At 48.9% G+C, this 12,365-nt stretch overlaps 1 protein-coding gene across 1 annotated transcript; it reads right to left on the bottom strand.

Annotated features, from left to right (window-relative positions):
* Positions 1-1,121: 1,121 nt before the first annotated feature.
* On the bottom strand, positions 1,122-10,504 carry LOC102971791 (SEC14-like protein 3). The gene is made up of 12 exons (XM_007082551.3): positions 10,370-10,504; positions 9,313-9,388; positions 8,993-9,036; positions 8,812-8,871; positions 7,574-7,762; positions 6,545-6,640; positions 5,826-5,886; positions 4,579-4,662; positions 3,595-3,701; positions 3,065-3,204; positions 2,799-2,968; positions 1,122-1,962 (listed from the first exon to the last, which is right to left on the bottom strand). The coding sequence occupies exons 1-12, from the start codon at positions 10,421-10,423 to the stop codon at positions 1,841-1,843; spliced, it is 1,203 nt and encodes a 400-aa protein (XP_007082613.1). The 5' UTR covers positions 10,424-10,504; the 3' UTR covers positions 1,122-1,840.
* Positions 10,505-12,365: the final 1,861 nt, after the last annotated feature.

Genomic DNA, 12,365 nt, shown 5'->3' with positions numbered 1-12,365 from the left:
CAACCCTCTCTTCCTTTTCCTCTCTTTCTCCCTCCCTCACCCTCCCCACCTCTGAGAGTTGGCAGTCTTATTCTGGCATGTTGCTGTAGTAACATGAATTTGGTGGGAGTGAGCAGGTGGGGAGGGTAGCCTTAACTTCAGTGCTATTTCTGCTATGCATGGGCCAAAGGAAATAAGGCCAGTGCCTTTTGGGAGCTCAGTTTCCCAAAATCCTGTACCTGTAAGCACAGATGGAAAGTGCTAGCTTCTGCTGAACGTTTGCTTGATTGGTTTCAGAGTCAGGCCTCCCACTCTGGCTCACTCCAGCAGCCTTGGTCCTGGGCAACCCATTCCCAAGGACCAGTTAGCCCTTTGGTTCCCACCCACCCATGTTCTCTGTGTAATTTGTTTCCTCCTGGCAAGGGTGTGTCAGGATGTAGGGCTCAAGCCTGTGTCTCCGTGTCCCTGACTTGGAGTAGGAACATCGGGGAGACCCTACTTCTCCCTCAGTCACCCAGGGCCATAGTGGGTGTCAGAGGGTCATGCTTCTCAGAGGTCATGTGAACAGTGGACAGCATGCTAGGTTTAGAAGAATAAGGTTTAGAAACATAAAGTTTAGAAGCTGGCCCATTTTCCCATGAGTTTCCTTGAACAAACATTATGCACTTGAGTACTGGTGGGTCTCTATTGCCTCAGCTTCCCAATGGGCATAACACATATTTTGTCCTGGGTGTCAACTAAGGACACATCTACTGGAAGCTCTAGGACAAACAAATCATTCCTTCTCTCCTTCTTTGTGTAAGTAGGCTCTTAGGAAGTGGTATTAAGGGACAATTAAGAGCAATGTCTTCGGAATAAAGAAACAACAACAATAACAACAACAACAAAAACCCTGGATCTTGAATCTGCCACTTAAGAGTTGTATGACATTGGGAGTGACTTCACCTCTCTAAGCCTTAGTTTTCTATCCATAAGATGACCATGATAAGTGGTCCCAGGGAAGGTTTGAGTGTGAAATGGGCTAAATTCATTAAGCACTTGGCACCATGTGTGATATGCAAGACATCACTTACCAGATGATAGCTGTGATTTTTAAATTTTAGTGCCAGGCAGCAGCTAGAACCAAATAGGACTTCCTTTGCTTCCAGTAAAATTTCTTTAATTGTTTAAAATATAAGCTGTGAATTCCAAGGGAAAAGGGTAAGGGTCAGAGTGATGGGTTGGGAAAGCTGTGTGCTGAGTCAGACAAAGCCTTATGCAAGCATCTCCTACCTACCTGAGGGGGCAGCCACTCCCAGAAACCTGGGGGCTACATCACCTGGGTCCTGCAGGAGAGTCCCCTGCTTCCACAGCCCTGTCTCTGTCCGAGGTGCTGAAACCTGCTCCGGGTTAAGGTTCCTTCTTGTCAGGCATACCCATGAATTACTTGCTCATTACCTTAATTCAACCTCACAAGTATACACTGAGCATCTACTGTATATGGGGTAGAAGTAAAAAGAATTTAGATATACCTGTAACCCACGTGGCTCATAGATGATAGGGAAGAAATTCAAACACACGCACAAATGCCTTAGAAGAAGTGAGGACAAAAGCTAAGGATTCATTTCCTATTTCTTGGGTTTCAGTGACATTCACCTCTTGCTTTTGCCTTGCTTCTTCCCCTATGCAATCTTGGCATCCTCCAAAACTGTGCCTCTCATACCTTTCCTGATCTAACCACAGCATATAAGTCTTCCCCAAGGCAGCTTTTTCTCTACTCACTAGTCTCAGTGTCAAGAGGAGTAATGATCAATTTCTGAGGGGATAGTATATAGATAGACAAAGGAGAGGGTCAGGGGTCTCTGAGAAGTGGGGGGGCTGCCTAGACAGGGGTGAGCTCCTTGTCATACTTTTGCATGCCCTCGTCTGGGAGCAGCACCTCCACTGTGAAGCTGACCTTCTTGGCGTGGACAAAGCTATAAGTGTTGTCAAAGCGCAGGACATCTGGGGGAACAAATGGACAGATGGGTAGTTAGATCTGGCTTCATACTCCCCATGTCTCTGCCCTGGCCACCAGAGGGATGACAGGCTCTATTCCTAATTGCTGTGTTTGCTAAGCTGGGGCAAGTTCTCACTACTCCTGTCCCTTTCCCATGGGAGCTGCCACCCTTGAGCCATGTCTGCAAACAGACACTGACCTCCTCTTGGCATGTGCCCAGGCTGGCTTTAGTTGCTCCAACCGACAATGAGAACAATGGCCATTGCATCCTATTGTCTCTACACCTGGACATCGCATGATAGAGGTGTGGGGTGGGCAGTTGAGAATGTCAAAGGCCTCTCAGCCTCCTTGGATAAAGTGAGATGCTGGCTAAGGCCTGTGTACACCCTCTACTTCCTCACAACCACCCCAAAAGGCAGGGTTTGTAACCTCTGCTTCACAGATGAGCAAGCTAAGGGTCTGGATTGGTAAGATTTTGCCCAGTGTAATGCAGCTACCATGAAGCTGAGGTGGGACCCTGGCATCACACTCAGCTCTGTGGCTCTGGACAAGTTGATTTACTTCTCAGAGCCCCAGTTTCCTCCTGCAAAATGTTGCATCTGCCCTATTCTCTGCCTGTGTCCTGAGTGCTCTCACTCCCTGCAAGGCCTATGTGTCTCTGGCTCTTGGTGTGTGGCAAATGCTTGAGAGTGGGGCCTGAATGAACAACTGTGTGAATGAATAGCACTAACCTAGGCTGTATGTTCCTGGGGAAGGGGTTGGTCACTGACCCTCTTTTTCTCCCTCTAAACTGTGAGACAGGTGGCCTTCCAGAGCTGGGGCCCAGCCAGTGTAGACTTACATACACCAGCTTCTGAGCAGGTGAGGCTCCCATCCTCAGGCACCATGTGGGCATTGTAGCGCTGGCTGGGCAGCACTTCTGTCATCTCCCCAGCCCTCTGTCGCTCCCCCATCTTGGTCTTCAGGAAAACACCAAAACCAATGTCTGCACCATCAGATGAGAACTGCCACCTGGATGAGCGGGAGGAGGACAAGTTCCTGCTCAGTCTGATGGGAACTTGAGGGTCTAAGACACAGCCAGGGATGGGTTGGTGGCCTGGCGCTTACCTGAGGACACAGCCTGGGAACAGAATCTCATATTCCACCTGGTGTGAGGAGCCACGGTTGATCTGCACTGAGTGCTCATACTGAGTCTTCACTTGGTCCCGCACATACATGGACTTGGGGATCTCCCCACCATAGTTAATCTGCAGACACAGGACAAAATGGGCTTGCTTCTCTCTTTTGGCCATTGCATTGTTTGCGCTGTTTCATCTGCTTGAGATGCTTTCAACATCTTCTGGAAGTATCCTGCTCACCCCATCCTCTCCCACCCCCTGGGGAACCTTCCCTGACCCTACAGGGTCAAGGCCTCTTCTGGAAACTTCCCCTTCCAGTTCATCCCTCTGAGTCAAATTTTCCTCATTTCTTGTTTGCCTATACAGCTTCTGAGAGCCCGGTGATGGTAGGGCTGGGACTGTCTAGCTCAATACCTGGCTCACAGGGGTTTCTCCATAGACATTTGTGGAATGAATGATTGGGTGAGAAAGGAACTCAGCTCTATTCCTTTCCCCTCCCCTGTCTGGGGCTCTTTATACCTTAGTTAAACATTTGGGGTTCCCATCTGGGTCAGTCAGAGTCCCCCCAAACTGAACAGGCAGTTCCTCGGGACTGATTAGTTTCAGCAAACCGTCCTTCCAGTTGCCTGTGGGCAGAGGGGTTGAAGAGTTGTTACCAGACATGGAGGGGACTTGTCAGCCCCTCATTCCCACCAGGGGGACCTGAGTTTGGGGAGAAACCCTACAAGGATTAGGCTTCCAGGGCCAATTCCTCAGCTTCCCAGGCCTCAGACTGCAGGAAGTGTCTTTCAGCATTATGTTGCTATGGAAACATGTTTCCTCCTAGGTGATGGGTTGGCACATATTTGAGGGTCTTCCAGTCATGAGTAATGAAGATAAGAATTATCTAATTGCCTCAAGAAGACTTTTTTTTTTTAAAAATGTTTATTTTTGAGAGAGACAGAGCGTGAGTGGGGGAGGGGTAGAGAGGGAGGGAGACAGAATCCAAAGCAGGCTTCAGGCTCTGAGCTGTCAGCACAGAGCCTGACGTGGGGCTCGAACCCACGAATCATGAGATCATGACCTGAGCCAAAGCTGGATGCTTAACCTACTGAGTCACCCAGGTTCCCTTCTCAAGGAGACTTTAAAGCCTTATGAGGTCAAGGACCTTGTGGGGGACCATACAGCACATAAGTCACATTTATTGACCTTTCCTTCTCTGAATCACATCTTCTCTTCTACTCTTCTTCCTCATCCTCCCCAGCCCAAATTGGCTTTAGAAGCACTGAGGTGTTGAGTGTTGAAAGGAAAATGAGGCTCATAGGCTCATTGGTTGATTGACTATCAACCAAACTGAAACTGATAAAGAAGAAGGTGTGAAGGCCTTAGTCACCAAAGACAGGGAATGAAGCAGAGGTAACTGGAAAGACTTTGTCATGTAAAATACATTTCGCTTCACTTTTGGGGACACATTTCTGAGTCTAAGTGGCACAGAGCTCAGGGGATAGAACTGGAATTACTTACTTCCCAATACTATAATTTTTCTGCGAGTGTCTTCGCTCAGGAAGGGCTTCATGAGGTTGTAGCCCACAGGGAACAGTTTGGTGGCTGGAGAGATATAAGCAGAGATAATGGAGGAGAAAATAATTCCATTGGGCCATTCTCTCCATAACATTCATAGCCAATCATATGGAGGAGTCAATTGGAAAATGCCCTGCACCTGACAAACCATTCAACAACTGGTCAACCAGCCAACAAGCAAGCAACCAACCACCCAATCATTCATCCAATCTATCAACAAACCAACAGAATGGTCAATCAACTTATCTTCTATTCAGCCCACCAGTCAACCAGCAACCAGTCAGCCAACCTACCAAATAGTCAAACAACCAATTATCAAATCAGCCAACCAGAAAACCCATCAGCCTGTTAAGCAACCAGCTAACCACCCAGCCAATTACCTTCTGCAGCCAGCAGAAGATCTAGCCAAACAACAAACCAGTCAGCCAACCAACCAATCTGCCAACTAGCTACTCACCTACCTACTCAACCAAAAATGCCAGCTGATCACTCAGTCGACCAAACTAACAACTATACAACAAACCAACCAGTCACCCAATCAACCAACGAACCAACCAACCAACTATCCAACCAAACACCAGTCATTCAACTAGACAGCCAACCAACTTGCCAGTAAACTAGACAATCAACTAAACAGCTAATCAACAAATCAACCAATTAACCAGCCAACCATCAAATATCCACACACTCTTCCATCTACCAATCCACTCAAACAACAACACAAATACCTATTGAACATCCACATGGTCCCAGGCCTACAAAAGATACAACAGAAGTGGAAAATCAGAGGCCCTGCCTTCAAGGAGCAGACAACTCAGGAAAAAAACCAGGATGAACACACATAAGACAACTAGAGGCCTCCAGAAGACAGCAGACAGGAGAGGCCAGACTTGAATGTTCCAGATGCCAGTACCACAAGCAGTTTGGGAATGGAGAGATCAATGTGGGTGGGAGAAAAGAGGGAGGATTCCTAGAAGAGCTAGTGTTGGAACTGCCTCTTCTTGCAGTAAGGCCAACCATAGAAATTGCTATTTATGGAGCACTTACTTTGTTCCAAGCACTCTAAGTGATTTTTATGAAGCCAAGCAACCAACCTGCCTCACTACTACCCAGGAAAGAAGGCACTTTTGTTGTCCCCAGGGCTCAAATGAGGAAACAGAGGTACAAAAAAGTGAAGTCACTTGCCACACCTTTCACAATGAGCATGAACTTCAGGGTCTCCGGGTAATTCTCTTCAAGGAGGCCAAAGAACTGTGGAACCAAGAAAGACCCCATCAGAGCCTACATCTCATCCTCTCCTATCCCCATCACCTTTGCAATCTCCCATCTGGAGTGTTCAAAGAGAGATAGAGGGTTTCCCTTCTTTTCATCACCTCCACTGGCCTCTGGAGGACAGCTTCGCACCTCAGACTATAACAACCACATTTTAATAATAATTATTTTTAGAGTAAATCTTATAGTAATTATAGTATAGCAATATTAATGACTATTGTATATTAAATGTTCATTATTTGCCAAGCACTGTGTACACATTTTATATATCAACTCACTGGAATATCCCTACATCCCTTTGAAATGCAGAATATCAGTGTCCCCATTTTGTAGGTGAGGAAACTGAAACATGGAGGGGTGAAGTGACTTGCTGGAGTCACAGAGCTAGGGATGACAGAGCTGGGAAGGGTTGGCAGAAGGTGGTCCTGGTGGTGTCAGTACAGTGTTGAATCTGAGGCCTGATTTGTGGGCTCTTTCAGGAAACACATTAAGGCCATTTAGGTCCTGAGTCACAGTGCTGGGGCCCAGAAAGTCCACTGTCTTTTACCAAATCCTGGCTCTGAGTGAGCAAGAAGGTCACTGCAGACCGAACTCATCATTAAAGTAGGCAGGGGTCACCCAGGGGCCTTCTCCTCACCTCTTGGTACACTTCCACCAGAGGTTTCCAGAAGTGCTTCAGTCCCAGGCCCTCGCAGTCAAATATCATCACAATGGTCTCAATCTTCTTTCCCAGCTGCAAGGATGAAAATAAAGACCAGTACCCAGGTTTAGGGTGCAGGCTCAAAACTTGGGAAATGGTGACCCTAGCACATGACCCCTCAGAGATTCTTCCTGTCCCCTACTCTGAACAAGTGAACAAAACAGTGAATGCATTTACCCACACATCCACCCACCCATCCATCCATCCATTCATCCATTATCCATTTATAATCCATCCATCCATCCATTTGTCCATTCATCCATTAATTGGCCCACCCATCCATCAATTCACCCATCCATCCTTTCTTACTGCCATTCAATCATCCATTCATCCCTCCATTTGTCCAACTGATATTTATGAAGCACCTATTTTGTGCCAGACACTGAGAGTATAACATATAATACTCAATAATCCACAGTTCTGGTCCTCAAAGGGTTCACAGCCTGCTTAGAGAGACTGACAAGCAACCAGATCACTATAAGTTCTGAGATAGACGCTGCAAATAAACAGCACAGGAACTGTGAGAATATATGTTAACCCATATATGACGGGGACATCAGAGAAGGTGACATCTAAGTTTGAGACATGAAAGATAGAAGGGAAAGAGCCAAGGGGAGTGTGGGAGGTAGGGGTGTGCTGGAAGTAGAGTTATCCAGACAGAAGGAACAGAAGGGGCAGCCTCAGAGGGAATAACAGTAACTAGGGTTGAGAAATATGCATGAGGCTGTGTGTGCTGAGCCATACATTTGCATTATCTCATTTAATCTTTGCAACCATTATTTATTATTTATAGGTGAGGAACAGGCTCAGAGAGGGGAGACCACTCTCCAAGACCACACAGCTAGGAAGCAGCAGAGCTGAAATTAAACTCCAGAGTTCTTTGAGGGTGATAGTAGAGAGCACAGGTGTATTCCTGGGACCATGTTCCCTGGCAGCCTCACCTCCCCACACAGGAGCTGGCCTTACCCGCTCTGTCTGCAGGTCACACTCATGCAAGATGCGCTCGCAGTCCCTCATCTTGGTCTTAAGCAAGTCCTGCTTGGTGACTGAGAAGAGCAGGCCCTTTGGGTCAAGCGGTCCAATGATGTCATACCACACGGGGCAGCCATCCCGGTCATAGCCACACAGGCCTCCAGGCATGTACTTCTGGATCACCTGGGCATGGAAAAGATACACAGAACTTGGCATTATTCACCTCCCGGAGACCCCCAGACTAGGTTAACTTGGGTGGCCCAAGCCTACACACAACATGATACAATCACTGTCCCTTCCCTGAAGGTGGCACTATTGTCCAGGTGAGAAAACTAAGGGACCTTCAAGGGAGGGCCTTACAATGAGTACATGGCAGAGCCAGGCCTTACCTGGGCCTGGCTGAAGGCTTCTGGAGTCCTTAATGTTCTGGAGTACCCCCCACCCCCCACCCTGCAACATCTCCCACGTTCTTTTCCATTGAGAGAAGTTAGGTTTAGTGATGGAAAACATGGATTCTGAAGGTCAACATATCTGGTTCAAATACAGACACTACTGCTTCCTTGTTGTGCATCCTTGAACAAGTGACACTATCTCTCTGAGTCCCGTTCCATTCCCTCTTCTGTAAAATGGTTTAGATACTTCCTTCCTTAGGGGACTGTTGGGGAAACTCCCCAGTATCAGTGACTGGCCCACAGTTCACGCTCTACAAATGCAACCATGTCCATTGTTTTACTAAGGTGCCAATGGGTGGGACTGTTCTCTCCAACTCCTTAGTGGGTTAAGTTTCTTTCCCACCAGACAGGATGTTCTGAGCAAGACCCTAGAGGTGAGGGCTCAGAGGCACAAGCTGACTGTGGTGGTGAAGAACCCAGCTTCATGAATTCAAATCCCAGCTCCACATTGGGGCTGTGGGACTTTGGGTAGGCTGCTTAACCTTTGCTGGACCTCAGTGTCCGCATCTGTAAAATGGGGACACTTGCACCCACCTCATTGAGCTGTGAGGACTAAATAAGTTCATGCGGCTAAAGTTTTAACTCAGGTCAGAATCTCATAAACACCCAGAAAATATTCATAATTATCATAGGAGAGGTGCCTGTAGGCCTGTGGGCTGTTCCACAAGCTTCCCAGGCTTTCTGGCCTTCACTCATGCTTTCCAGTGAGCCAGAGGCTGTTTGAATGCTGTGTCTGTAAAAACTTGGGATGTGTGTGTGGTGGGGGGGCTGTTGGCTCACCTCTGGGGGCTGCCAATCAAGGATGTGATCAATGTCCATGGACTTCCGGAACTCCATGTACTGAAAGAGAGAGGAGAGGTAAGGTCTCACAGGCTCCCAGCACCTCTGAGATGGGGGCTCAAGACATGGATTGCCCCCCACAAAGCCCTTCCCCAAATCTCTGGGGGTGGATGCGTCTCACCTTGCGGAGCATGGCCTCTGATTTCTGCAGGTCAAAATTTCGAGCTGTGTGAAGATGGAAGGAAGGTGTGAGGCAACAGAGAGGCTACCTTGTGGTTACCTCGTCCTGGTTCTGGGCTGTGAGGAGCTAGGCATGGCACTGGGGGCCTGGGGAAGGACCTTCATTCTCTGCACCCTCCCTTCTCCTGGACCTGAACATATGAAGTGAGATGGCATGGCTGGATTCTGAGAGCCATGAGTTGTTGTGGAACAGTTGGGACAAGGCCCCTCTTGCTGCCCCTCAACCTGATCCACCCCCCACACCCCAACCTCTGCCCTCACCTCGGAGCCAGCGCAGAAGGAAATAGTCATCAGGATTGGGCAGGGCAGGCAACACATCCTGCACATTTTCTCGGAACTGGGAAGGGAGATGCTGGTTAAAGTGGCTTCTGCACTTAGCCTTTGCTCCAGACCCAATAGTTATTTTCATCATCCCTTCTCTTACACATGCAGTCTGGTGCATAATGGTAGAAGGATGGGTGGGCAGATGGGTAGAAGGAGAGATGGATCATTGGATGGATATATGGATAGATGGGTAGGTGAATGCAAGTAAGGATAGATGCTAAGTAAATGAATAGAAAGAAGAATGAATAGAGGAATGGGTGGGTGGATGGAAAAAGAAGGAAGGAGAAATCAATGGATGGAAGGAGAGAGAGATAGTTGAGTAGAGAAAGGAGAGATTGGTGGGTGAATAGAGAGCAGGGGGGATGGATAGATGGGTGGGTGGGGTGCAGGGTTGGATGAAAGAAAGGATAAATTAGTGGGTGGGATGTGGGCAAGTGGATTGGAGTATGGAGGTATCCATAGTTCTTTCCATGTGCTGACTCACCAAGGCTTCTGCCTTTTTTCATTCCATTTTCTACAAAAGCATGGTTAGTGATTACGTGTCCCCTTCCCCATTGACCATGGGGATGACAACACACCCTGCCCTATCTCGCTCTTCCAGACAGTTTGTCTTTCAGGGTCCTGGGGAAGGAGGGGGAACAGACTCAGAGGTGCAGACCATTAGCATCCTTAGTCTCCCACCTAAGGGGCCTGGGAGGGATAGGAAGGGGGCAGCTGTTTGGTAGAGCTCTCTAGTTCTGGTTCCTACATGAGAAGTCAAGTTTGATCTGGCACACACACTATTATTGCTTGGATGCAGTACTGTTCCATCAACTCCTGCCCTGGACAGAGCTGATGTCCCTGGCCGCTTTGGAGCATGGCCCTGGGTAAGGTGACAGTAAAGGGAAAATATCAAAGACACTCTAAGCCAACAGAGTGGGCCAGGGCTCTGGCCACCCCCTCCCCTTGCCCTTCAACCCTTTTCTTCTGGGGCTCCAGGGAAAGGGTCTCTCACCTTGGCCAGGGTCTCTGCCTGCTTGGGGCTCAGGTCTCCGACTCGGCCACTCATGGTGTCTGGATGCGGCTGGAGGAGTGGGGGCCGCTTCAGGCAGAAGCCAAGCTTGATCTGTGGCCCTGACCCAGCTAGAGCCTTTTGCCCCACTCCTGGGTGTGGCTCCAGGCCCCTCCTCCTTAGCCAACTGTTGGATTGCACATTACATAATTGGGATTAAGTGAGGTCCCGTGTTTGGCTCTGAGACAGGTCTGGGGGGCAGGCGGGCACAGGATAGCATGCCAGAGGGCATGGTTGTCCAGGCTGGGTGCCTGTAAAACCTCCATCCATGCTCCCAGACCTCTAGAGAAGGGGGCAATGTCAGGAGGAGTGAGGACTTCTCCCTGCAGGCATTCTTTCTCTCCCATCCTCAGTCTCCCCATCTCCCTAATGAAGAGACCCCACACCTGGAGTTATGCAAAGGTCACCCCCTACACACAGCTCTGACTGGTAAGAGTCAGGGACTTGGCCAGTCCAGTAAATAATTCATTCAGTTTGTTGGGGGTGGGAAACTCACATCCTTTTTCATCAAGCATCCATATTTAAGAAGAGACAGGCTAGGGCAGAAAAATGGAACTCAAATGTGTCCTTGCTGAAGGTTTGTTTTTTTCCACAGGATCATAGGATTTCTATGATGCAATGCTGGCCCTGAACCTTCAGCATGAGGAAGGGCTGAGCACCCCCACCCTGTTGCCTGCTTTCCCATCACTGTGATCCCTCATGCCCTGGGCCCTAAGGGAGAGGTGGTGCATATTGATAGTCTTGGGGGACAGTGAGGGTGTTTTTTGAGATTTTTTAAATGTTTATTTATTTAACAGAGAGTGTGCACAAGCTGGGTAGGGGCAGAGAGGGAGAGGGAGAGAGAGAGGATCCCAAGCAGGTTCCATACTGTCAGCACAGAGCTCAAAACAGGGCTCAGACTCACAAACTGTGAGATCATGACCTGAGCCAAAATCTGTCTCCTGATCTAAGGAGACAGAGTCAAGTCGGATGCTTAACCTACTGAGCCACCCAGGCACCCTTGGGATTTCAAACACCTGATCAGTGAGGGGTGTCCACCAAGTATGCAAGGTGATGAAGGAAGCCCAGAGGATTTCCCTGCCTTTTAATTTCTGTCATGCTGCTTGATGTTCCACCATTAGACATGCTTGCGAGGCCCGGCCCTCCTCCCCATTCCTCTATGAGACATCCCTTTCAGGGTAACATCTCTGAATGTCACTTGTCTCATTTATGGAATGGGGCTATCAGTGCTTGCCCTGTCCTTATGCAGTCAGAGGGAAGATCTAAGGAGACATATAGACTGTCAAGGGTCATAACATCTAAGGGATTATTCTTATCCAGCTGCCAGAAACTCCAAGAGAGCAGAGGCCACATTGTCAATGGCTATCTATAAAGAAACCAGAAGTGCATCTGCTTGAGATCACAGCATATCCATGTGGTCACCTCTTCCAGGACTTGAGGTGGTCCAGGTGGGCTGAAATGGCCCCTGGCTAGCCCAGGGCTCTCCCAGGTTCCCTGTCTGTAAGCATCCTGTGTTCCCATCCCTGGACTATCTTGGGACTTCTTTAGGCCAGCTGACATCAGTTAGTGCTGCACACCTTCTTTGCTCTGGGCCCTGATAGAGTCTGGCCCAGGAGAAGGGGGGACATCTTTGGCCATCTCCTTCCATCTGAGGCACCTGGCCAGGCATACTCAGGAGCAGTTAGGTAACTCCACACCTCAGCCCCACCCCACTTCACATTCCAGCCTCTTTCTGCAAAGCCCCCGGCTGCTGTCCACACCCACTTCCTGCCAGGCTGGTGGCAGATGGAGATTGGGTTTCTCCACTGCTCTCTCATTAGCCCCTAATCCTGCCTATTTCCCACCAGTCTCCTTTCTCTCCCTCATCCCTCTAATGTGAGGTGCCCCAGTTATTTCTAGGGACATCAGAGGCTGGGCAGGGAGGGCCAGGATGAGTGCC

This window comes from Panthera tigris, chromosome D3, assembly GCF_018350195.1.
Source record: "Panthera tigris isolate Pti1 chromosome D3, P.tigris_Pti1_mat1.1, whole genome shotgun sequence".
Classification (NCBI taxonomy): Eukaryota; Metazoa; Chordata; class Mammalia; order Carnivora; family Felidae; genus Panthera; species Panthera tigris.
Note: the sequence above shows the minus strand (reverse complement) of the source record. Positions and strands in the feature narration are given on the sequence as shown.